This window comes from Acanthaster planci, linkage group LG21 (assembly GCF_054643075.1).
Source record: "Acanthaster planci isolate LZ-2023a linkage group LG21, COTS_SCS, whole genome shotgun sequence".
Taxonomy (NCBI): domain Eukaryota; kingdom Metazoa; phylum Echinodermata; class Asteroidea; order Valvatida; family Acanthasteridae; genus Acanthaster; species Acanthaster planci.
Genome location: NC_141797.1, coordinates 6,529,334 through 6,557,214, shown reverse-complemented (window position 1 = coordinate 6,557,214; position 27,881 = coordinate 6,529,334). Strand labels below are relative to the sequence as shown.

The 27,881-nt window shown below is 39.0% G+C and overlaps 1 protein-coding gene across 3 annotated transcripts; it reads left to right on the top strand.

Annotated features, from left to right (window-relative positions):
- The first annotated feature begins 359 nt into the window (after window positions 1-359).
- Window positions 360-27,266, top strand: LOC110987487 (uncharacterized). Of its 3 annotated transcripts, none has more exons than XM_087131287.1 (13): window positions 360-685; window positions 2,164-2,297; window positions 3,055-3,244; window positions 3,500-3,596; window positions 5,335-5,407; window positions 5,788-5,843; window positions 8,048-8,308; window positions 9,960-10,229; window positions 12,257-12,682; window positions 21,754-22,008; window positions 22,570-22,824; window positions 24,232-24,354; window positions 24,850-27,266. In XM_087131287.1, exons 2-12 carry the CDS (start codon window positions 2,197-2,199, stop codon window positions 24,339-24,341), a joined length of 2,094 nt encoding a protein of 697 aa, XP_086987413.1. In that variant the 5' UTR covers window positions 360-685; window positions 2,164-2,196; the 3' UTR covers window positions 24,342-24,354; window positions 24,850-27,266. The 3 variants fall into 3 exon arrangements, with proteins under 3 accessions (XP_086987413.1, XP_086987412.1, XP_086987414.1); XM_087131286.1 differs by having other exon boundaries at window positions 24,232-24,377; XM_087131288.1 differs by lacking the exon at window positions 360-685 and having other exon boundaries at window positions 2,167-2,405; window positions 24,232-24,377.
- Window positions 27,267-27,881: the final 615 nt, after the last annotated feature.

Below are 27,881 nucleotides of genomic sequence, written 5' to 3'. Positions count from 1 at the left end.
GTGATGTTCGGTATCACATCATTGTACAGCTGTAAAGTAAAACCCCAAAAGTCCCATGCAAAATACAAATCAGAATACTCAGAAGAACAACATTGTAAATAGTTGCTTTTTAATTTAAAATGAAAATTTAAAACACCGCTGTGTCCAAATTCACATTCAAAGTTTGGCAGAATTCCACAGAAAGTCCACATTAAGTCCAACTCGTGAACGCAAAGCTTTGTTTCAGAGAAGCATGGTCTCTGTCGCCCGGCGCACATACTAAACTCATGTGAATTCGCTTACTAATGCACAAAATAATAATTTATACGGCATCACAAAGTTGATTGCGTTGTGGAAGGGCGCCCTCTAGAATAGGAGCGAATTGGAATTCCCCGGTTCAGAATATGACGATTATCTTGGACGGCCTTTTCTCGTCGATGCTTAAATCCACCAAGATACATTTTCGTCGCAGTATTCAAGTACGTGAAGGAGTATATTTCCTGGACGAAGACCTAAGGTTTTACGAATAGTGATTCTGGAAATTAACCCGAACTGATTAGATGTAGACAACCAGCCTGAAGGGCTGCCAATGATCCGTCTACACACACAGCGAGCAACCAGCCACCTACTAATGAGTAATTGGGAACAGTGCATTACTGAATCTTTTCTCTGACGTAAAAGATGCCTCACTCATCCTGACTGTCAGGTAAGTTGGGAGTCACTAGGAAGTGTTAGTCACTCTCACAACACGGTAGCATGCGACACTAGTATTGATACAAGTAGACCTGAATGTTGATTTTCAATTTTTTAACCATATATATGCAGCAAATACCAACCCGGAAATAGCTCTATTATCTAAAATCTTTGATTCGGTTGGATTGGTACTAGTGTTAGTGCGACATCAAAAGAGGTGTTTAGACAACCCGGTTAGTGGGCTGAGTGAAAAAAAATTGCTTCTAGGATTAACAGAAACATGATTTATGATAAAGAGTATTTGTTGTTTTGAATGTAAGGCAACTGCTATAGCCCATTCACTAATACATTCATAATTATGCACGCACGCGCACAAATGGCCTTGGCAACAAGAAGTGTGACCGGGGCATGGAAAAGACACAGGAGTGTGACTTTGATGATAAATTGCTCTCGTGCGTTCTGGCTTTGTTCAGTTTTTGCCTCAGAAAATCCCATTAACTTGTGTTTACTTATTTAAGTGGACCTTATAATTGTATTTTTTCCTATGCGCACGTTAAAATTAGATAACCTTAAACGTTATTGAAAGAGAATTTGAAAAAAGGAACGAAAACCAGATCTAATGGGATTCTGTAGGATTCGGATGTGAATCCTTTGCCTTTCCATACCGACCACACCACAGTAACTCCTGAAGCTATTTGTCAGGAGTCATAATATCATTACTGACACTGTAAGAGCGTGGTTTATTAACGGCAGGGCATGGTCAGTCGGATTTGTGTGGCTTATACGTTGCTGTCGTCTAGAAGTAACGCAAGAGCTTACAAATTTCCCCTTTTTGTAAAATTGCATTTCGTGTAGTGACAAAGGAAATATCTATTGTTCAAAATGAGAGATGTAAGTTTTTCTCAGGATGCAAATATACCATTTCTTTCACTAAAGTCTTGATTGTGCACACTTTAGTCTGGCAGTGAAAATATAAGCGACCCGTTTAGTAACATAATTTGGAAAATGTCTCTCAAATTCGACAGGATTTCGGTTCCCAAAGAAAAGCCTTGGGACAAGATAAGAAGACCATAAACATTACTTTCTCTTGAGTTGAAAACCTTTGTCTACATTTCCTGGTGCCTTTGAACAAGAAAGGACAGGGACCCTTGAAAAAAGGCCCTCTTTAGTTAACCTTAACACTCCTCAATCCTTCACCTGTTGGAGGACTGAGGACTGTTAGGGTTAATGTTATAAACGTTAGTTTATGAAATCCACTTTAGGAGGCGGACCCTCGTCGGGTAAACAAGGCCAGCAAAATGTACCCTTTTGTGAAGTACTTTTGAGTTTTATGTGTTGCCTTCATGATTTCCTTTCAAATATCCGCGATATTGTTGAGTCATCCATACTTTTGCATTTAAGATATCATGTGCCATTGTCCTTATGGGACATATTATAATACATTATAAAATATTTATATATTTATTTTTGTAATGAACTTATCGTTTGCAGACCCCCATAAAAATTGTGCCTGAAGACAAAATAATGGATGAAGACAAGGCAACAGCCGTCGTGTACGACCACTCAAATGCTAAACTAGTAAATAAGAAGAGCAAAGTGAGAAGATGTAGGAAGGGAGCGTTTCTGTAAGTACTTCCGTATATTCGGACATCTTCTTGTCACTGGTATGCTGACAACAAACCGCCAGCATCATCAGCTACTACACATCAAAAATACAAACCTGCGAATGGAAGGTAAAGCGAATAAAGGGGAAATAGGTCAAAATATTTACAATTATGTATCCTATTTAGGGAATTGAATTTCTAAACTGCCTCATCAGCAAGCCCTGCTGTGAGGAAAGCGCCACCGCGTACTTGTTATTGCTGCCACGATAACTATATGAATTTTACACTGCTTGCAAACTGCAACATATTCATAAAGAAAATCTTAATTAAGCATGATTTCGTTCACGCCATAGTGACAAGAGCAATGAAAATGATTTGCTTTCAGTTCAAATGACTGGATCAGAGCGAGGTTGCACTTGCATGTAGACCCCGGTTCTTCATTTTATCCTGCTAGTTAGACTGATTTAGATTGATTTAAATTTATTGTCCACGTAAAATCATAGAAATTTGACTCCACTGGATAAAAGCAAATGACCGAAATAAAAATTTTAAAAAAATATAAGAACATGTAAATGTTACGACAAATCATCCATACCTACTTTAAAAGCATCAAATACTCAGCTGTTTATTTATTTTTAGTTGCTCAGCTGTTTATTTATTTTTCTTGACAAGGCCACCAGAGGGACGAATTGGATTCCCTTTGAAGGCATCTTGATCATTTAATTCGCTGAACTCAATGATGAAATACACCCAAAATATTGCAATTTCGTTTTGACAGTTTTAGATGCGAGAAACGGAAGTTACAGATCTTCATCCGCAATCCCCTTCTTCGTGGACCAAAGACGTTTTGTTTCCAACTGGATCCAAAAACACCCATCTCATCCTTGAAAGAATTCATACACATGGAAATCGGTGTCAAGCCCGGACATCAGCGTCTGGTTATACGGAGGAACGCTCGTAACTTCCAGGTACATACCTTCAACTACCGTGGATAAACAGTGTGACATTTTGAAAAACACCTTATCATTTAATTTTTTAAAACATTAATGTGTCTTTGACGTGCTGATTTTGCCATAAAATTATGCAATACTGAAGATTACGTTCGTTAATACTGTGATTTAGATTTGCTCAGTCGGTGAAAACTGCAAACCTTCGTTAAAGGCTACTTCGCTCCCTAGAAACAAAATTTTTATCAGCTGTTTCCGTTTTGACTGTTTTTACAGCTCCTTGACATGCTTACACTGAACAACTGTGGAGTTCAGCAGGACGAAAATATTTCACTTTGTCTGCCAACTGTTGGCCTACTGGGAGGACAAAGAGGTGGAGATAGAGTTAGCTATTGTTTACCTAACCTGACACAGCCTATACCAAACCTCACCCCACCCCCGTCCCGATAGCAACTCAAGCCCATCCCGGCCTCAACCCAAACCACACCCCGACGCCAACCCAACCCCAGCCTTATCCTATTCAACCTCACCTAACTCAACTCAATTCAACTCACCTGCAAGCTAATTTCCTTGGCTGGCAAACAGGTGTCATCCACGAAAAAAATATTATGGAACGTGCGCCTCTAATATAAAATTCTGCCCACGTGGAGATCAATGAGTCAAAAGTAAAAAAAAAATTTAAACTAATTACACTGGAGAAACACGTGCATCTCCAAAATTCGTAGATTTTTTGTCCGACGACCGTCACGGCTATTAGATGTATAGATATCTTGGATTTGTCTGAATAGTTTGGTCTTGCAACCAGACGTTGTGTAACAGTCATCTTTTAAAACTAAATGTACCGTGAAACGTTTCCAGTTTGCTCCCTCAAGACTCGGGAAAAGGCCAAGCCTTTGAACATTTATAACTCAGGGCAAGGTCATTTGTTTAAGAGGCAAAGTTCGTAGCTGCCATAAACTTGACTAATTATATTAAAAGGGTTACGTCATTAGAAAACAAAATTGTATTTGATAGTGAAATCGTCCTAATGGCACCTACACCAGTTGTATTGAACATTTGAACGGTCTTTTATGTGAAAACATGAGCTCTGATATTAGTCCGGCAGCCAAATGCCACTTTTTTCCTGAACCGGATTTTGGCGGAAATATTACATATTTCGACAGATTTCTGCTCCGAAGACCACAAACAACCAGAATCTGCATAATGACTCTTGATGACGTTGTCATTTCGATAAAATAAGTAAAAATTTCCTTTCACTATTTTGAACATTGATCTTATTGGTTGCGCTTCTTTGAAACATTTATGTTGCAAAATAATATTTTTTTTGAAATATGTGCATAGAAATAACAATTACTTACACAACTAAGAATAAAAAACTAATTAATTTTATATTGGTGGTGAAAACAATCGAACCAAACTGTTTTATCACCCAAAAATATCTTTTAAATTAAATTTATAAAAAGTGACCAAATTCATCTGTCTGGTGCCGTCTGGACAGTGTGTGCCAATTTCAAATAGGTCTGGGTACGCAGACATGCAAATAATGTAACCAGGTGCTGTAAATATTGGACATCGGTATTATTAAATGATTCTTTTTTAACTTTGCAAACACAATATGACTGATAAAATATCGATAAAAACATAAATGATCAATATCTGAACTTGTCCAACTGTAACAAGGTGTCATCATTCAAATTCTTCAAAAATTTGACCTTCTTTCTATAAATATTCGAGAAAACATTTTATATCTAACAAAACAATGTTGACCCCTATAGCTGCTGGACTATATTGCAACAATATTAATACATTTATGAATGTTTTAGTTTCTTTTAAGGAAGCTTGGGGCATTTACAACAGACTAGTTTTTCTATCGACCGAGGTTAATATTTTGCCACTGATAACCTAGTTTCAAACATTGAAATCTAACTTGTGCTCGTTTAAATGCCGAGATTTATAAATCAACTGATTCCTAATAATTACAGTCCTGAAAATCCCCAGAAACTCAAATCAATCAAATAGCATCTGACTAAAACAACTGTAAACAGCTTGTAAGCATTATTCCCATTGCCGTACCCTTTTTATTTCATCCTTTACTCTCTCAAACAAACCAGTAACTGATGTCATCTTGTCATGGACGATCTCTCTGGCAGTGATTGTAGTGTTGATGCTTTGGAGACAACAAAGGTGAGCTTATTTCATCCTTCTCTTATGCTAACTGTCTACTATTTTCAATTTCCTTTTATGAGTATACTAAACGTTTCGTAATTTCCTGCAGTCAGAAATCCTGTAAAATCCAATTACATTTTTTTCTAATAATAAAACTATTTCCTATACGCAGAAATCGACTGTACCACAGTTTGAAATGATTCACCATGAGCAAACACGCTTAAACGAGAAAACGACCTCAAATAACTCGCAATCGGAAAAACGAGCCTTTTGCCTTAGATAAAAAGGACGATGTGTTACGTGAAGACCATAAAATATCAAACTGCTTTTGTGTTCACTTATTACTTAAAGTCTTTAATGTCTTTTCAAAATTCTTTCTTAATATTTTTACTGCTCAGGGAAAAGTCAACCGGTAAACTAGACAAGGTCCCCCTATCGACCACAACCACAGAAAGCAAGTACAGTGCAGAAAGTCTTTTCTGCGGAATCCATTTTCAAAGTCTAATGACAGTTCAAACCTTTTACAATTCCGTTTTAAAATCTGATCTCAGTTCCTGCATTTTAAGCCTTAGGTGCCATTTGTGTCGTCACAGCGCTCGCGGATCAGTTCTTAGTTGTATGTAGGACACTGTGAAATCAGACATGATTTAATTTTACAAAAATTTGATCATTACACTAGAGGTATAAAGATCACTTTTTGATTTCATTGACTTGTTTCATGTGGAGTTAATTTCTTTGAGAAAAATCGAGAAAGCATAGTGAGTTTTCAACAACCAAATCGAAGATACTGTAATTTGTCTTGCGCAAAACGCATGTTCTGACTGGACAAATGATACGCACGAGGGGGAAAATGCAGATGAATATGTACGTCTTTCCTCTCAAAAAAGAATATGAAAAGAAAAAACCTTCATCGACTCTTCTGAGTACGCAAGTGTACATGTGCTTGTATATTCAAGTATGCGTCCACTGCTGCAGTCGTACATCATGATCATGGCAGCACTTCCACGTTGGTTTACATGCAAGTCTCAAGCCCGTTCTCCATTGTCTAAGTATTTGCACAAATGAAATTATAGCTCGAAACGAGAGGTTTAACGCTCGGTACATGTAGTTCTTGTTGACAAAAATAGGCCTTCCTTTTTTTTCCTGACAGACCCAAATGGCAGCCATGTTAGCTAAGCTTGCACAGTGCCATTATGCTTAGGAGGTGACGGTGAAATGGCAACGGTTTTTTAGGGAAGTTTTGAAAATCCCTTAAAATAAATAAGACTTAACTTCGGATTGATCATGATTCTCTGTTACCTTTATCCCTTAACATATGTTATAATGCGTTGGGAAAATGGTTTTAACATCGTCCAATATTCAGACTCCCACAACAACTGCACACACCACACACATATTGGCAACCATGGTCGGCTAAGCATTGTTTAAAAAAGAGGGGGGGTTCTCGAAAACAGCTGCATTCTGGGCGAAGATATTTCACTGATCGACCGAGGCTGTTATTTACTTTCTTTCAAGGTATTCATTTTTTTTAATGGTTAACAATGGTGTAGATTATCTTTAAGGAAGGGTTTCCGTTACTGTCGTTTGTCTCTCAAGTGATTTCCATGCGTGTCTCCTACCTACTTGTCATGTTGTGTAACTTAAAGGTAACGTAAAGGTGAGGAGTCACTACCTTGGTTGGGAGAGTATGCCTTCCAATGGATCCAGAGGATCAGGCCTGTTGTACTTATGGAAAAAGTGCAACATGTATGTCACACAGTGAAGATGTCCGGGCTGGTTCAGAAAAAAATTCGAAGTGACTCATGGAACTTATCAGTCTCGTATTATTTTCAGACATTGTGTTTTAAAGATAAATCTTAAAAGTAATGGAGGGAATTTCGACAAACGTACCTAGTTTCTGTCGTTGAAAATAAAATCGTAATTCTGATCTGGTTCATTATGCTCCGCTTGAAATGTTACAGTAGGCCTAAAGTAAGAACTTAATGAGAAATGCACTTCTTTTTCGTGGCGTGTTAGCGTTTATGGTTACGACGAGAGCTTAAGACCTATGCAGAAATGACTGGGTTATTTTTAATCCGTAGAAGAAGCCTAACTAAAGAGAAATGTACTATATGCAAGCACTTTCAAATGGTCAGGTCCCAAGGATGCATTTACCACCGTTGCTTCATCGCTGGCGAAGTTGCCAATTGGTTCAAACACTTTATCTGTTAATGGCAACCCTAATGTATACCACCCGTTTTGTCTGAATATTTGTGGTCTTCGTTTACCAGGGAAGAAAACAGGAAAAAGCTGCAATTAGGCCCTCTACATTTCCAACTAAAGAATAGTCAACAGAGTGTGAACTGTGCCTTTCCTTGCAAAGACAACAGAGAGATGAAAGTAATACTTGCAATATTTACATGTTCGAAATGATGTGACCTTACAAATTACAGATTAATGCTACCTCATTAAACTGACAGTCGTTTCAACCGATGCAAATAGAGTTGTCAATCGGATAAGTTTCCTGTTTCTATGCATAAAGGTTAGTTAGGTTGTATTAAGCACTTATTTGAAACCAAACTATATAAAGCTTTCTGTCTTCATTTCTGAACTTTCAGCTTAAAAGGAACTTCAAAAGCAGAGTTACTATAGGCATTGTCATATTAACTTTTTTGACAGGCAAAGGTCGGGTTGAAGATAAATTTCTCCTGGAGTTGTCCTCCAAAGTTCAAAACTCCTGGGAAAAACTGGCCAAATGCCTAGGATACGAAGATGCAGAAATTCAGTACATCCAAACCATCAGTGGTGACAACAGAGAACGCAGCTGTAAGATGCTTTTGTCTTGGTGGAGAAAGCAGGCAAACTGTGAAGCAGGATATCAGAAGCTGAGAGAGACGTTGAAAACCATCGGGTTGGATGAGCTAGCCTTATCGAGACGAGGTGAGCCAATTCGCATCTCAAAATGTTTGAAGCAGATTTGTTTCTGGTGTCTTGTTTTGTATGTGTAAAAAAACCTCCATTCGCCCAACATGTTTTTTTGTTTACTTCGAAATAAATGCTAGGAACTGTTCAATCTATGAACCATTTCATGATGGAGAAAGATTCTTGACACATTGGAGTGAATTACGACTACTAAAAGAAATCCTAGTAATTGTGGTTGAAAAGGTTTGTGGAAATCAAATTATACAGATAGGTGAAAATATTCTTGTGCTACAGGCATAAAAACCACTTCCGAATTTCAGAGTTTTAGTATAACAAGTTGCTTAATTTTTACCTCATACAGAATTTCAAGGAGATGGGACGTGCTCTGCACGTTCCTTCTCCTTAAAAGTCTCCCCTTTGGAGCTGTAACGTCAGTGACGGAACAAAAAAGGCTTGCTTAAGACGTTCATGTATGACTATTTGCAATAGACACGAAACAGAATTCTTATTATAAACTGCTTATGGAAGTTCTGAACTCGCAAATAACGCACACCCTGACGCTTCTTGTATCAAGAATGAATATAATGTATGCCGTCAAACGATAAGGGCAAATCGTCAAACAGCCTTCTTATTCCCGGCTAGGGAGACACTGAAGTACTTGTCCCTTTGCTTTTGAAAAGCTGAGAAATAAAACAATCTAATGCAGGTAATTTCCGGTTTAAAACCTGTGTCTCGCTCTGTGGAACTGATCAATGCATTGCTTGGACTTGGAGTCGGGGAATGCCAACTGTCCCTGGCCCGTGTAGGGCCATAACACGGCCAGAGCATGCCATGGATATCGTGCATGGTTACCGGCTGTTCATTTTAACCCCAAGGACCCGCCGGCGGATTCCACCCATACCATGTACGAGTTGAGTCTTTAGGAGTTTCTTTGCAGTCATTTTGACACCCATTTTATGAAAATCGAACGTATGGATCTTGTGCAGCACTCATTGTCAGAGACAAGTCATCCCAGAATGCTTACTTTTGCACTGCCAAGCTCAATCCACGTATGCCAAAAAAAACCAACTATATTTGAACATTTCCTTCGACCCCGTAGATTATTATAACCCATAGTTTGGCCGAAAGGTAACAGCTGTGACGCTAGTAAAAGATTTTCTGAATAAAAGGGTGACACATTCGGAGAACAAGGGAGAAAAATAGACAGGAACTTTACAGCTTTATATTTTGCCTGTTTTGCTCAGCGTGCAGGATTATGGATTAACTGCATACTCAGAGAGTTATGTTCCTCCATCATGTATATACATAAGCAAGTCATGCAAAGTGCAATATAACACTGAAGCTTGAGACATACCGTAACGCTTAACTTATGCTTAAAGTAGTTTTCGTTACAATATTTTGTCGTACAGCTTTTTTTCCCCTGAAGCATAGATTTCTATAGCAATCTGTGTACGTTTATGTTGGTAAAATATCGTCCGCAATGAAAAAAATTATTTTATATCAACGTACGGATCACCACAGGTTGGTAAACAAAAGTATATGTAAAAATAATGCTTAAAATATTTTATTCATGTTTGGTAATTTTGAACCGTGAAATAATGTTATCATTTCATGCTGTGAATACTGTTGAACTATATAAAGTTGTGTTAGTGTGTCAAATCCTTTGCAGTGGAGCCACCGTCTTTAGATGACAACACTCTGTACACGCTCGCAGAAGAGCTTAGTACGCAGTGGGAAGTGCTAGCTTTAAAGCTTGATTTCAAGGACCCGGCTATTCAGACACTAAGGAGCAATTGCCAAGGGAACGTCGTGAAACAAGCATACCAAATGCTCATCAAATGGAGGCAAGCGCAACCCGATGGTGTTCAAGAGCAAACTAACAGATTATGTAGAGCTCTTGAGAATATCAGAAGATTTGACCTTGCTAAAATGCTACAAAGTAAGTACCTTTAATCTGTTCGTCAATGAGACTTACTGAGGTTGATAAAATTGGTGGTTGGTCTCTTTACCTTAAGCACTGATATTAATACTTACAGATGAGTATCTTGAAAAACGACTGTGATAATGACATTCGGGATCGAACCACAGTCTAGTGACGTGGCCAGTTTCTGCTTATGTCACTTGCTCAAGCGGCGACGACGTCGTTTTTATCGGGTCACGTGATAACGATGTCATTTTTCCCAGCGAGATTTGGGTGATATAACGAGATTTGTAAGTTACAACCTTGCCGGCAGCAAACATGGCCACTGTGGTATAAATGAGTCAATGGCAATACTGTTTTGGATGGTTGCTTTCGAAGATCGTCTCGGTTATGATAAAATTTGCCAAGGTAAATCGATGGAGATTTGTAATAGGAATATTTTCATGCGTAAGGTAAGCTTTGGCAAACCCTAGTTTTTGCGTTAACTTTTTTCATCAGCTGAGCTGTACTTTTCGTAGCGGCAACAGGCATATGTCATGGCCACCGTTGCCCTACCGTTGGAGTCAATGGTCAACTTTTTCCGATGGCTATATCGGGCAATCGTCACGGTAACCATAAAACTGCCATGGTAAAGCGATGGAGATTTTTAATGGCAATATTTTCATGCATAAAGCAACTTTCGGCAAAACTCCATTTTTCTAGTGTTAACTTTTTCATTGGCGGATCTTGCCTACCCACCTATACAAATTCAACACCTCCAGGGCAAAATTCGATTGGAATTTTTGTCATTCCGTTTTAGCGATTCCAAATAAAAGGAAAGTTTCAGAGATACCTGGGGTACCCATTTCTTGTAAATCTGAGCACCTATGGCTATTTGTATTTTGCTATATTTGTATTTTTGTAGTTTTTAAAGATTACGTCATCGTTAAACAATCCGGCTGCATACGCTTGGTCCGGCGTAGTTGCTAGATTAGGGGTTTTTCGATTTTCACGTTCACATTGTGGACGCGATTACGTCATTTAGACAGTCTGGGCATGCGCTGCGTTCTCTGGGTGCCACTGCCAGAATCCGGGACGCGTCAACAGCAGTTTTGTCGTTCAAGTAAACCGAGCACGCTGTTCACAGAAGACGCCATTTTGCTGGCAGTCCTTGTAACTGAAGTCAACATTCACGGGACGATTACCATCTTAAAGCAACATGAATTCATCATCATCCAACAAGGCGTCAAAATAACCCAAAGAGAGAGCTTCACGATCGATCGTCCGAAAAAGAAGTAAACAGGGAGTGTTGACCGCTTGATGAACGTCCGCCGTGGACGTATACGGCGTTCCCGTCCACACAATCGAAAACCCTCTGTTGTGGTTTAGTCCCCTACCTCCATCCCCATCAATGAAACTCCTGTCGAAATTCCACATCCGGCGAAGTCAGCCCACTGACTACACAAGCTGTAACTGTGGTGACGCATCAGTTTGGGCGACTCCACAAGACATTGATTTTCAGTTCAATAAGTGACACTATCATGACTAATTTACTTTCGAATAAACTGGGAGATATCACACAAAGAATTGTCCTGATACCTTTTGATTTCATTCGAGTATTCCGTGTTCAATGTTCACGCTCTGAATGCTAGTTTCGAGTCCTGATTCATGTCAATTTCTTGCAGAAATATATTTCTGTCTACAGTCATGCCAAATCCGTTATTGTACCGCAAACGCTACATCGAGTGACATCTCCTCTTTTAGAAATTCTTCTGATTACATTTAACAGCGGGTGCAAAGGCAGGCATTTTGCCGTCGTGATTCTGGGCCACTTTTTACTCACTGGTTTTAAGCATCTCTTAGCCTTTGTTTCATCATTTGACCAAAGCCATCCACGTGACAGTTTTTAGACGAAGCAGACAGTCTTTGTTTGCGAATATGATAGAGTTGTTCAAATATCCCAAATATGTTCAATATCATTTCAGTCTGAACTCTCCTATTGTATTTTGCTAAAAGCCGGTTCAATTTTAAAATACCCAAGTAAGCGTTGAACTTCTTTTTTCCAGAGTTTCCAAGGATACATTTGGAAACGTGGGTAGCCGAGAACGGGAAGAAGAGCCCTCACCTTACTCATGCTTTCTGGAAGTCGGCAAAACGCTTAAAATCAGCCCACGGAGTGGATTACGTGACTGATGCATTTTACGATTTCCTTAAAGTTTGTGACACAGAGTATGAAGACGTGGGATACAAATCCGTCGTGTTTAGTGTTCGCGTCAAGAGTTGCATTGGTTTGGAAAGGCTTTGGACCATGTGCAAAAGTGGAGAACTCGCTAAAAAACTGACGGAGATTTTCATCAATGATGACTTTATTCATTTATATCAGTTGACAACAAAAGATAAGAGTGACTTGGTCATCGAGGTGAAAATTCCGGAAAGTGATTATGAAGAGGCTCGAGTAATCTTACAAAAGATCGAAAATGCTTCTGAAGAAGGTAGGTAGTGAACTTTTTTTTTTAAAGTCTGGTTTCACTTTCGCTTGCTATAAGCAAGTAGGTTTGGAATTTAGCCACGATTAAATTGGTAATCATTATGGGTAATGTTTTCAAGATAACCAAACACCCAAACCAAAAAGGGACTTCCCCAGGACTTCCCTACTCGGAAACTTAGTTCTGCCCTGAAGCTTTGAGAAAAAATGAAAACAAAATTTAAAACCTCTATATAAATAGAGACATGAATACTTCACAATAACTGCAACGCCATCCTATTTTATCGGACTTTAGACGGTTGAAAAAAACATTTTTATCCGACTTTTTCAAGCAACATAACATTCCCTTACTACCAGCTAAACGTTAACAACATTCCACACCCGAACTCTCTGTACCCGGATCCCACGTCAACTATGGTCAAAACATATTTAAAAGTTTCCCCCAGGGCCTTTTGGAACTCGATCCCAAGGCAAGTATAAAATATCCAATTGGTGCACCTCATTTGGTACTACACATCCCGATTGCTGCATCGTCGGCCTGGGTACGTAGTTTGGGGCGGGCAGATAAATTTGCCAAATTGCTTGTTTGGTTTTTTTTACTAGGATCTCACGGCCGACTTGTTTGCACCTGTTTTTTGATTCAAGTGGTCAACGGTAATTTCACCAATTTCCTTTGATTTATCCTGTACTTTAACCATAATTTTGAAGCCTTTTTTAAAAAAGTTAAACTAAACGTAACTAAATTTAACTAAAATGGTAAGCTAAAAACCCGACCAAATCGGTTCCTCCAAAAATCCACACCAATTCCCTAACTTTTTGATCTTCCGAAGACGTGTAGAAGTCGAACAATTTGGCCTCCGGCGGCAACAGCAACACACGTTTACCGGTCACTTCCGCGTAAGCTCGCAACGCTTCGTCCACGCTTACAAATGTGTGTTGACTTGCAAGTTCTTGCCTCAGGCGTTTGTTTAAAAAGTCCATCCTGCACACGCAAAGATTGTTTTGCTTGTTCCAGTTGTTCCAAAGCTGGGTCGTGTCGTTTACGTCCCTCGTCTACTCTTTCTTGTGCTAAGCTGCTGAATAAACAAATTGAGCCTGTGAACTCCAATGCATTGACTATGGCTCTTCCGACAATTCTTAAAGCACTCGCCATTTTAAAATACGGTCATCCAATTTTATACACGTTTTAAATTAAAACACGGATCAAGAAATTAAAGACCAACTGACAGAAATTCAAGCCGATCAAACAAACATCGAAGGTATGTTGGATGACATGAGAGCCAACGTGGATCACAGCTCTGATATGTTTTTAGAGATTTGTGAGGTGTTAGCAGAAATGAAACACGAATCATTTCACAATTGCGATTTATTGGGCAAATACGAAGATTTATTTTTTCCGGCGGGTGTATCACTGCTTGCGTTTTCTTTCTCGTTTAAGATTTAGAAGTAACTTGGTTTGGAAGTAAAAATATAAATTATAAAATATCCATTATAAAATAGTCCATTATAAAACATGACGAATCAATACACGAAAAACTGAACCCTAGCTGCAGGCTTAAAGTTCCACGAGCCATCAATGGTGAAAGACGCGAAGTCACCGTGACACATAATCCAAGCACAATTGCAGCAGGTCACTCGCTAAATGTAAAGTTTTTGGCGTTAGGAGTGGAGGACGTTGTAGTGCCCGGTACCGTAAAGTTGGCTTTCAAGTTGGATCTAAACGGGGAATCTGATGATAATCGAACCGTGTATAACAACCTGGCAAGGAACTTAGTTTCTGAACTCAACGTAAGCTTGCAAGGCAACAAGATCACCGATCGTGAGCTACCGAGACCCAAACGTATTTCACAACTTCAAAGACAATTGGCTACCCCCGACACACACTAAAAACATGGCTTACTTTGGCTATAAAAACAGATACGCAATTCCGTTGGACGTGCCTCTGTTGAAGGATCACGGGCCCTTTTACCCCTCAGGTTTTAAAGAAACTTTAACCTACCAATTGACAAAGTGGTCAAACGTACACACTGATACAGCATCTAGGACTTGACCTTAGAGTACGGAGTCGTTACCAATTGCAGAAAAAGCACAAAGGCCACGTGAACTACCTATTTGACAGGATTCACTCGTGGAGGAAACAAGCGGTTAACAAGTCGGATACATTGTGCAATATTAGTATAGATCAGACGATTAAAAGTTTGAACAGCGTCTTATTCCTGTTCAAAGATCCCTCAGTTCAAAACTGAAAAGCAAGATAAAGCCCAACAAGACTTAGACTGGGATAATACCTTTGATCAAGATAATACACTGGGCACAACGCGAGAAGAAACGTCATTTGTAGAAGGCCAAGGACTAGACACGTTAGTTTTAAGAGAGGGGTTAACCTTAGATAAAATTGATGATTTTTAAGACGCGATTCTAAAAGAAACTAGGTATGAAACGTTAGTTAGGGATCCAGAGATATTTGATCATGATAGCAAAGATAGGCAGTATGTCAAGATTGAAAGTAAAATATGACAATACTCGATTTCCTAGTCGAAGCAGAATTAGGCGAAAAACAAACGTAGATTTTTTTTAAGACGCGTTTAAAGTCACCGTGACTACGTTATCGGTAAAATGAAAGAGCATGCCAAAAATTGGTCATTAAAATTTTAAAAATTCACCGGGAAGCCTTTTGCCGGTTTAGCCCAGCCAAAGCCCACTTAAGTGGATCCTGCATATTTGCCGTTGGTGACATTTAAATCGTGGGCGTCGTAGTTTTTATTTGGCACCGGTATAAAGCCGTTGTCTTAATAAAAGGCTGTGCCCAATCCGTTTGATAAGGTGTCGGGAGTTTGTTTGTAAGATTTACCTTGATCAACATTGAACAGTCGGCAAGTGTCCGTGAACTTCCGATGGTCATAGTTCTTGTGCAGCGCGTTAAAGATGTCGTCGCTAGGTATGGGCATCACGCAGTCCGCGAAGTTAAACTGGCTCTGGTAAAATGATATCGGGTCTGTCGTCTAACGGTTGACGGCTTCGTCTGTTTTCACTTTTGGTAGCTTGTAAGCCGCTTTTTAAAATAGGAGGCGCGATGGGTTTTACTTCTTAGTAAGCGGGTGGTGGTTCTTCATACTTAACATAAAGTTATCCGCCAAGTTTTTTCATACGGTCTTTTTAAAAACTGCTGCCCTTTCATTGGCCAGTGCTTCTTCTTGCTCCTTGACATGTCGATCAAATTCGGCCTTGTCCCTCGTTTTAGCTTCTTTCAACCCGGTCGTCGTGTTTGATCGGATCTTTTCTTTAATTTTGTTAAACTTTTTAAGTTCAGACAAAATTAAGACAAATTCTTCCTGAGACACGTCACCGTCTTTAATCGCTTGTGAGACGTACTCGTCTATTGTGTTTAGCCTGGCATCTACAAGCATCCTAATTTTATCGTGCTTTTTAGTTTTATGGGTCAGGCGGCAATTGGCGTACTTTAGCATGGCGTAAACACCAAACGCACCGATGGCGAGACCTTCAATCACAAGCCTGATGGGCCCGGTGATAACTCCCAGAATAGCGGGAAGGCCTATAGCGGCAGATGTAGCATCTATTGCTTCGACACCGTTCTCCACGTAATTGGGCGCTGTTAATAACCGTGTAATCCTTTTGTAAGAAGTTTCTCTGGCGTCGCGTTCTCGTAAGATTTGGCCGCGGATGTCTTCAATTTTTTGAAGGCGATAATTTTTTGTCGCGTTTGTTTCTTTTTGATACCCGCTTAAGTCGGGTACATGTTTGACGATTGTCTGTTGTCATCTTTTAAAATATTCACGTTTTAAAAATGTCTAGCTCGAATATAATTGAGCTGTCTTTGTCACCTATGAGTTCTCCTCGTTCGTTTTTTTTTTAAGAAAAAGTCAACTCATCAATGTTTCTGTCCATCAATTTTTTAGGCGTTTTACTGTCGGATATAACTGAGTTTTTGGGGTTCGGTGGATATCACGTCCAACAAGTCCGAAGATTGTCCGCTATAAAAGTTATTGGAAGTATTCAACTGTTTATAATGAGTAAATACAGATTTCATGGGGCTTAAATCATATTTACCTTCATAATTTACGTTAGGTAAACGTTTGACTCTGGGTAGGTTTAACAAATCAGACACTTGTTTATTTAGCTTCAACTTGAGGTTGGGGTCCGTAATGGCTAAGGTCACCCTCTTTGACTCTGAGTGAACTTTAACAGATACGCCAGGAATCAAATTAAACAAAAAGTCAAACCAATCTATACCATAATAACCGCAATTCAGTACAATGGTTCCTTTTTTGCCCTCGGGTAGTGATTTAGAGTCTTGACCGCGAAGTCCATCGAATATAAGTCCTCTATATCCCGTGAGATAAAGTCTTTTTGTGGCATCTTTTGGGGGTTGGGTTCGGTCTTCTCTTTCTCTTCTAGGTTGGTTTTGGCCTTGTTTCGGAGGGGACGGATCTACTTTAGGTTCTGGGGGAGGTAGGTTTTGGTAAAGGGGATTATTGGGAGGTAGGTTCAGAAGGGGTAGGTTCGAGAAGGTCTGGCAAAGGAGGTTCTGGTAAGGGAAAGGGGAGGCGGGGAATCTATACAACCCCCCCCCCCAAAAAAACTTGATGTTTTAGCTTCATATTCAAGTTCTTTGATTTTATTTAACTCAACCAGCCGCTGGCGTAATTCTTGTTCTGTATCTTCGTCTGTTTCTCGCCTAATTTGGTCTATTAAAACCCTCATTTATTGATATATATCTCTAACTCTTTGATCTTATTCTGCAACCGCTACGTCTAGTCTGCCGTCATCATTCGCCATCAAAAACTCATCCACGATTCTATTTATAGCTATTCTTTCGTCTAGAGGTCTTACAGGCTTAACAGCCGCCCTGCCGTCCAAGCATGTGTCCCACTCAATGTCAGTATTTGTGGTTATGTTAAAATATCCAGCTATAAACCGGACACTTTTTACTTTGATGGCCTTGTCACCTTTTGTGTTATTAATCTCGTGTTTCAATTTAAACGTCTGTTGATTTTCGGTCAAATAAAAAGAATCCGTTTCCATTTTATTTTATACGTGTTTAAAAATGTATAGCTCGAAGCGTTTAAAAAATTCTAGCTCAAGTAAAATTTTACCGTATTTATTGTTAACGACTTGTCCTCGCTCGTTTCTCAACGAAAATTCAAAACTAGATATTCACTTGTTTACGAGTAATTTAACGCTTTCGCTCGGGTCTGACGTGGCACACAACACGTATGTAGGTTGTCCGTTGAAGTAATCAAAGTGATTTTTTTATTTTTCGACTGTGTATCCAAAGTTCATCGAAGGGATTTGTGTTTATCTTTCCCTTGTGAATAACACTGGGAACGAGCCTACCTCTCGGCAGATTCAACAACCTACCAATTTCTTTACCCAACTTTAATCTGAGTTTTAAATCTGTTATCATAATTGTCACCAAGTTTGATTTTTCATGAACTTTAAAACTCACCCATGAATGGCGTTTAATAAAACCCAACTAATCCACGTTGTAAAACCCGAGTGGAATGACGACATTCCCACGCCCTCCACCTTGCAAAAAAATCTGTGGGCTTTTCTCTTTTGTGCAATCGATACATCACTGGAGCGTTTGAACCAGAAGCCATAACTAAAAGAGTGGGTCTGGGTTCAGTTTGAGCAGCTCTAATGATTCTTGTTCTTTCTTCGTTGTCGTCGCCTGAAAATCCTTCTTGAATAAATTCTACGGCGATGCGACAGGCTTCTTAATACGTATTAACTTGGCCTTGGGATAAAAGTATTAGATAAAGTAGCGTGTTTTCTTATCTTCATCTTATGCCCCTAATCTTGAACGTTGTTTTGTTAACGTTTTTATTTGATTGCCGAGGTCACTTATTTTTTGGTTAACTCTGTCACTGAATTCTGCTAAATTTCCCGCCTCGTAAACCAGAGTGTCTGCCTCTAATTCTACGAACCGCACTGTTAGTTCAAGCCCTTTATTACACCCTTGTTGATTGTTGCATCTGGTGTTGGTGAGACAGCCGCTCGCCTTGATCTAACGCCTTCGGTTGGCCTTTTTGCGGGACTTCCTTCGACTTGAGTTTGCCATTCGATTTCGGTGGATTTTGTAATGTTGAAATATCCGGGGTAAAAGCTTACTTTTCTGTCTTTAATCTTTTAATCACCTTTTAAATTGTCAATTTGATTTTTCTAATTTAAACGTCTGCTAGCTTTTGGCCAAGTAAAAAGAATGCGTCTCCATTTTACTATAAACAGGTTTTTAAAGTAAGTTTAAACTTTTTGACGGCATCGGTAAGTGTTTCTCCGAGACTTGAAACACACCTTTTACGGTTTATGCGGTTTCCATGGTTACGTCCTGATAACATACCGCTACCAAAGCCCGGAGTGGTGTCCGCGAGAAATTTGGTTTACTTTATGTTCGAAGAGACCAGCTTGTTTGGTATCCAATTGGAGATTTAGTTATGTATAATTTTGTTTGACTTTGGCTTTTTCGGCTTTTTGTAAACAAAACACTGATTATATTTGCCCCATACATATTCTGCTTCGTCATAATAAATGCGAGTTAATATTAATCCATACGAGTTTAAATTCCTCTCTTAATTTCCATTATGTTGGTGTGCGGACACAAGTATTCTTCTGTAACAGTCTGCTTCTTCAACGAGCTATAAAACGCTTCTGGGGTGGTTAATTCATAAAGCCGACCAATATATGGTGATATGTAATAACCATCAAAGTTTGTAATTAGTTGTTTTTAATTAGTTACTTGTTTATAATTAGTTGTTTAAGGCTCAAGTTTATAATTAGTTATTTGTTTCAGGAATTAATCTGCCAGGTCAATTAAACGCATGTAATCTTCTCGAAAGTCTTCGGGTAACGGTACTGTTTGTAGGGTTTCGGTAATTTTTACCTCTACTTCTATTTCTTCGTCGTGTTTAATCATTAAACCGAGTTTTTCTGCTTCTTCAAGTCAGATTCTGGCTCGGGATCGGTTGGTGTTTGTAGTCTCATCTTTTTGTAACAACCATAGCCGCTGTTACCTTCAAATTTAAATAACTAAGTACGATTATACCCGGTTATATCGCGACAGTCGATGCAGCAAAAACAATCGGTACTTTGGTCACAATCGATACTTTGGTCACAATTGATACAGTTTACATTGGGTACATTTGTCACAGCGCTCACAGGCGTCAGAATCCAAGCAACTGGTACATTCTTTGCAATCGGCGCAGCTTTCACATTCTCGGAAATTTACGCACTCGGTGCGCAGTTTTGAATCGTCGCATTGGTCGCAATACTTACTATCGATGCAATATTCGATATGAATAAAATGTTAACAGTTACTGGAATCACAAGCATCTGTCACGTGAGTTTTTGCAGAAGTGGCAATCGACCTTTGGCTGTTGGTGTTAGTCTCTGTTTTCATGTCTATTTTATTGTAGGGTTTTTATTTTTTCATTTTGTTCTCGATGCTTCAGGGTAGAACTAAGTTTTCTGAGACTTCCCTTTTTGCTTTGGGGGTCACGAGTTCTGGTTCGGAAAGTCCCTTTTGGCTTGGGAAATCATGGGTTCTGGGGGAAGTCCCTTTCTGGTCTGGGGGTCACGAATAACTAGGGGGTGAAAGGTTCTTTGTGCTTTTGGAACCACGGTTTTAAAATGGGTGAAAACCGTCGATGAGGTATAGGAGAGGCTTTTACGAAAATGAAAGGTGATTTTATAGAGTTGGTGTTTTGGAGGGTTTTTGAAAAAGGTCGATGAGGTATAAGGGAGTTTAAGTCAATGAGGTCATCGAGGGTTTGAGGAAAAGGGTGAAAAGGGGACTGGTCCAGAACTGTCCTTCTTCTACAACTCCTGCCCAAAAACTTAATTTCTGATCTTGTTTGGAACGACAAAAAAAACTTCTTCTTAAAAGCCACCTGCTGTCGTAAGTCTACATTATTACAGTGTAATTTGTGTTCTTACAATTTTTAGTTTGTCGGTCCGGGTTCATCCAAACTTTTTCAGTCTGTTGTCAATCCCTAAAAGGAGACAATGTTTGGTGCCATGGCAGTTTCCAAACGACTTATCCACAAACTATCTGGACTGTCGTTTGTCCAGAGGTCTTTTACTATAAAGACATGGCCTCCCTAACAAGAGACAGGTTCCCTGTACTTCTTTGAGAGTCTTCCAGCAGATTTGTCATGACTATACATCTCTTCGCTCATCATTTAAACATGAAAATACGAAGTTGAAGCAATTACTTCATCTATGTCGCAGATAAAACATACTTCAAGGCGTGTTTTGGGAAGTAATTATCTTGTGCTGGCACAAAAGTAGCGTGGGGAGCTGTTGTGTACAGTTTGAACTTTGAGACAAAAATAGCAAAAAGTCAAATTAATTACTTTTTGACCTCCCTGTAGGCCCTTTGGTATTTTTTCCATGAGGCCACACCTTCGACTCATCCACTATTTTTTATCATGAGCAAGGCCAAATTTTACCAAAAATCTTTACCCCGGTCTATGCTTTATTTCTATTTTATCCCATACACCAGGGTCAACCTGTACCAGACTTTCTGACTTTATCCTATGCCTATCCCTTGACAGAGGTCAATCTGCACTGTAGTTTTTGACCCTATCCTCAATTCCTATTTATATTTTTATGATCATAATTATTATACTTATGCATATTTGAAATTAAATTTTGCTATTTTTGTCGCAAAGGACAAACTGTACCCAACAGCCCCCCCCCACTACTCACGTAGACATTTGACTCCAGTTGTAAGTCGTCAGCGTTCATTAATTTTAAAGTCTTTGTTAGTTTGTCTTAATTGAAACACCTGCTTCCTGTTTGATTGTACCTGTAGTCGTCACTAACATAGCAAAGATAATGAAGATATTTAAAACGTGGTTGCTGCTTTGCAAGCCATGATTCATAGAGAATTTCATGATGTTGATATTGTACATACATTCACCAAATTTCACTCAAAGTTTTTCTTCGAGAATCTTCTTTGACCAACTGTATTATTTGAGTTTTCCAGCGTCTTTATATCTGTTTTGTATTTCTTGAAAACTAAAGAGTATTGTGATACTGACAAATATGTTTTGCTAGACAACAGGCAGATTGATGATCAGTTCCTGCCGGACTCGTCATCCAATGAGGTTCAGAAATACCGGAAAGAATGCACCGATTACCGAGAAAATGAAGAAACAGCAATCAAGCGATTCCAAACTCTCTCCCAAGGCAACAAAGAACGTAGCAGCCAAATCCCAACTTTGCAGTGCGGAAAGCAGACCAATCGGAAGGAAGGAATTCAGAAGCGCAGAGAGCCATTGGAAAGTAACGGGCTTACGGAGCAGGCACCAGGTTAGTCCCGTGCATAAGCTTCTTAAAAAGTGCATTATTTTCTGGATTGGTTTTGTGTTCTTCGAGTATGCCTTCTCTGTGTATAGAACAGCTGTGCTAAAGGTTCGCAAATACATGATACATATTAAAGACAAAACCAAGTAATGGGCACTAATAAAAGACAACAGTCGTTTCGTAAGAATAGCTGCCCTTGCTAAAAATAATTAGGATGTAACAACAATGACAAAGCCAAGGGTGCAGAGGGCAAAACCCAACGGACAAGAAGAATGAACTATCAACAAATGGAATGGTGAAAGAGCCCACATTGAAATTATCTATCGTTATGGAAAAAGAATTTGTTTCATTGTTAGATTCTCCAAATCTTTATGAATTAATTTTATGTAGGCATGAATTTCAACAACGTAAATGCACCAGATTCACTCAAAGTTCAACATCATGATTTGAAGAATCTTATTTGAACCAATACATTATTTGAGTTTTCAAGTGTCGATATGTCTGTTTTGCATTTCTTGATAACTCAAGAGACAAAGATGTTATTTTTAGACCGATTCGTTTTGCCAGATAATGCGCAGACTGATGATCAGTTCTTGCCGGACTTGTCCTACAGTGAAGCTCATGAATGCAGGAAACAATTCACCGAATACAAAGGATATGAAGAACCGGAAACCAAGCAATTCCAAACTCTCTCCGAGAAAAACAAAGAACACTGCTTCAGAACCTTAATTTGGTGGTGGAAAAAGCATGTCGAAGGACTCCAGGGGCTGATAAAGGCATTGGAAAGCATCGGCATTCCAGGTCAAGCCTTCTTGACACTAGGTTAGCCCATGCAACGTTTTCTGGATTACTTTTGCGTTCTCCAAGTAGACCTTGTCTGTTCATTAGACCCAGTTGTGCAAAAGGTTCACAAAGAAATATAGGATATAAAATACGTAATGCTTACTAACAGTGGTTTTGCTGAACTAGCAGGCAATGCTAAAAAATGGGATATCACAAGAGTGACAAAGCAACGGGGTCAATGGCGTAGCCATTGGGGGCAGGGGTTAAGTGTCCCCTGACGTATTTTATTTTACAAAGAACTACAAATGCTGTGTACGTTAGTAGGAAAGAAAGTAATTGGTATATTTTTTTATCAAATGTTATCTCTAAAAACCATCAGAAAATAGCAAGACGAAAAAGAAAGAATGTCACAACAATGACAAAGTCAAGGGTGCAGAGGGTAGAACCTAACAGACACCGGAAATAAAACAATGGTGAAAGAGCCCATAATGAAATTATTTATCGTTATGGAAAATAATTTTCATTTTGGACTGTCTAAATCTGTATGCATGGATTTCATTTTGCCATACTTGAATTTCAGCTAATTGATGATTAGAGATGTGAAACAACTGTGATTTTTTATTCGCACACCCTGACCCTGTATTGATTTTACCGCTGATATAGCAGCTAATCATTACACCGTCTACTACCTTATTATTAAGATAAATTTTGATCTTACTCCACAGATGTGGGATTTTTATTCATGCGTGCATAAATCTAAAGCGGTAAACATCGTCAACAGTGAAATTAAATACCATAGGTTATAATGGTGACATTAACAGCTTAAAAGGTTATTGAAGTTCTTACATGAAACGATTCCTCCAAAATTTTGATCATTGTTAGATAACTAATTACCATGACCCAAATTAGCGAAAAACCTATTCACAGTAAAGCCAAATTTTCTTGTTCGCTGGTTCTATTACACTTTAATTGGTTAAATAAGGTGGTTCCAGACTATTTCGGGATCATAACCTCACATTAATTTGTTTTTATTTAAAGTACACTTTTAGATATAATTGATTACAAATTTCAAATTATATTTAGCAAAAAATAACTTAAATTTGTCTGAACTTTTATTTCGTTCTGTGAAATGTACTTTCGGTTTCCCAAAATGAGATTTGTTACATCACTTTTAATTTAAGATGGCCGATACATGAACACAGTCTATTGGCTTTGAATTTGGTGCCTGAATCAAACAAAAACAAACGTTTGTGTGATTGAAAAGTGGTTTGTTACAAAGGTAATAAAAAAGTAAAGCAGCAAGACCAATAATTTGGAGTGGCTCAATGACAGCGGCTTACGGTGGGACAACAGTATTTATCATGCCAATACTGGGCAAATTCGTTTTTTAATAAAGTGAATGTCCAAAATTAAGGTTAACGTGATTCATTTATTATTTTTGCGCAGGCCATGAACAAGATATAAACAGTGGGACAGAAGAACAACCAAAACTGCTTGGACAAACCAGCACAGAAGCAACGGCTTACAATTACGATCGAGCCGAATTATGCTGCTGATAGATTCGAAAAGGTGTCAAAGACAATGTACAACAGGTAGCTATGTACAGATAATAAACTGGGTTGGTGATTAGACTAAGATGATAACAGCTCGAAATGAATAGCAAAGGCTTACTTAATTATGAGGACATAAAAGGAAAAGAACATACGAGAAAAACACAGGACGGCCATCCAGTAAAGTTTTTCTGTTGGACAACATTGCATACGATTGGGCAGCTGCTTCCAGTCCAGTTCTTATGAAATTTAAGTTTAATTTGTTGCTGCTCTGCAAAAGGGAGTCCTTCACTGAGAGACAGAACTTGTTAACGGAATTTATTATCAAGTGCTGGGCCAACGCACAAAATCTGACTTCGCTTCGTGTATTACTGCAAACCTCATCAGGTATTGTCATGCATTATCAGCTTTACCTCCTTGAGAAAAATTTTCGTACTTTTCTTTAAATGTCCTCCATCGGACTGCAGCTATGGGCAAACAGGTGAACACTAATCCCTCTATTTTTCACAAACAGGTGGACCAATCACTAGTCCAAGGCACACGAACAGTCTTTCGTTGCAGGGACCACCTAGCAAGAGGTAGATGAGTAATTGAATACATTTTATACACAGGAACGTGCTCAGGCTGAGCACCTCCTTAGGAGAATCCGGTCGTCAGAACTTCTCTCTGCTGTGGCAAAGAGCTTTGCCAAAGCCTAGAGAATGATACCCTTGCTGTGCTTAATGTCGAAACACCCAGAACTGCTATAAACATTGACGACGGGTCACTGGGATACATATTCACAAGACACATATGTCACAAGGAGAAATATTCCCAGTAGTAATTTCTTTCGGTAGTACGTCCCCAGATAAGTTGGTAAACTTAATCTATACAGGACTTGGTCGGACGTGTGGGGAAGTGAGTGGCCGGTTTGATAAGTATGACCCATCTACACAATCTAAAAGTGAAAGGGCATAGCATAACCCGCCAGGACGTTAAATATCTGGCTGAAGCAGTTAATGGCATGGATAATCTGATACATTTCAGTGGTATCAAGGTGGAGCTTCATGTCAGGCTTAAAGACAATTGTACGCAACTGAACATTAGGGAGTGTTCGTCAGCTGGTGAGAATATGGCAGATATTGTACAGTCACTCAGCAATTGGAGGGATTTAGTCAGCTTGACTTTCATTGTCATTCGTCATCTAAGTCATCTGTTCGTCTATATGGGCCCCACACTTACAAAAACTGACTCATGAGGAGTTAGACTGCTCACTACGAAGCAGAGACGTTGAACACCTGGCCGCAGCACTGGGTCGAATGCCAAGTCTCGGAGAGAGCTCAGTTTGGAGGGAAATCAGCCTTTTTAGTGGCTCTGCCGTGACATTGGCTCGCAGTTTGCAACAAATGAAATTTAATTGTACATGTATGTTGAATCTGAGTGGCTGCTCACTGACAGAAAAAGATCTGGAACATTTTTTTTAAAGTTCAGACATTGTGGTGTTTTTTCTCAGCATAAGAGGCTGATCAGGATTTTCGGATAAGAGCCATATGACGGAATTCCCGAACCAGAGGATGCAAGTCAGATTTCAAAGTTAAGAATCTGTCCCAAGGTCCCCCTTCCTGAATTAAAGCTTCAGTCCAATTTTGGACTAGTTGGATCTGGTCAGGTTCCACGTGAAGAGCCCCCTGAAAGGAGTAAAAATACCGAGTCTCCAGTCCCATGAAACATTCCCAATGCACAGAGACCTAGTGAACACAAACATTCTAATGAATTCGCTCAGAACCCCAGGACAAGTGTGATAATGCATACAAAAAAACATAAAAAACACACACACACACAAAAACAAGAACAAAATAAAAACACCCTTCCCCAAAAAACACTAAATTAACGAGGCATTAATTCATGACCTCTGCTTGGTAAAGCTACTCACTGTCCAATGAATTAAGAAATATTTTGTATTGTTATGTTGTATTGATTTCAATCCAGATTAAGCTATTTCTCGACTGCAAGTGAATTATGCATGCAAAGTAAATTCCACTGAATAATGTCAAATCCTGCTGCTCCCCGAAGGCTTATTTGAACTTTTATGAATTCAAAAGCCTGGTATTGTCCGACTTATTTTGTCTATTTCCATTAGTCGATCTATTCGTTGGTGATAAGTGAAATAAACGTGATCACTGAGATGATTCAAGCACTATTGTACACTAGGATTAAGGATAAGATTTCAAATATTAAAAGCCAATATAAAGGCATACAGAGTTTCCAAATGTTCAGATTTTTTATGGTAATTTTGCCTTCTTTAAGCCTTCTTGAAGCTTAAAAGGCGAACCAAGTGATTAACACTTTCTGGTTCGTAATTTCCGTAGGATGTGTACTTTTTGTTATTTTGCTGTTATTTTCTAACGTGGTGACCTTCAATTTTTTTTCTTTAATTCTATGCTAAAATAGTAAAAGGAATGAGGAAATGTCGATGGAATGTTTTGCCACTTTTCCCCTTTGGATTACAGTGTAACTCAGTGGATAATGTTGATTTGTGTAGAAAGTTTTTCGTGCGAGGTGGAAATAGAGTACAAAATGTGGCATGTTAAAGCTTTATGTCTAGACAATTTCGAGATATTTGTATCAGTTTTATATCGTCTCTTTGGGTGTGTACGTTCCATGATGTTCGACAGAATAATTATGGAGTAAACGTAGCAATATTTATATTCCTCGATGATGCGGCTGAAGCCGAGCTCACGATATTTTTATGGTGAACTGATCTAATGACTATGCAATGTAAGTTTCTATTTGAGCGTTTAAACTGTCTACTCTCAGCTTCGTTTGCCAGAACTTTAATTACCTGGGAATCACTAAACAAAATTTGGGATGCGATTTTCAGCGAACGACTCCCTTCAATTTTGTTTGTCAAAGGTGGATCGCAATAAAACTGGCCCATCTTGAGGAATCGGATCACTTGTCGTCGTGCCTTTCTTATACCTTGTCCTATTATAACGGCCAATGCAGCACTTTGTGTCAAAATTGTCTCAGATTTATTTGTGGATAAAACGATCCCTACCAATTTCAATGACTTTTTCAGTTTTCTTCAGCATAAATTAGACGAAACCTTCCTAGGACGACTTCTCAGCATATTTTGTGGGGGGAAGTGTCCTTTTGGGGGGCGTGTTCTGCAGTGGGGTGATCCCGAGGAGGCACCTACGTCAATTATTGACACTAATGCAGAACGTTGTGCCCAAATTGTGTCCGATTTGTTAAACGATCATCGATAAGATTCCTTTTATAGATACCCCTCCAATGTCCTTTGTTCGTAAAACCGCTCTGCTATCATACATTCTAGTTTTGTACTGGAAGCCATTACAGAGCTTAGAGGCAAACATCTTGAATCCGAGTTTGATTCTCTCCCTCATGTACTAAATCAGTTAACCGTTTCAGTTCAAATTTCCGGTAAAAAAAGGTTGATTCTAGATATCAGATATGTTAATCAGTTCATCTGGAAACAGAAAATTAAATTTGAGGATTGGAATGAAGCTTTGCATTATTTTAAAAGAGGTTATTTTATGTTTTCTT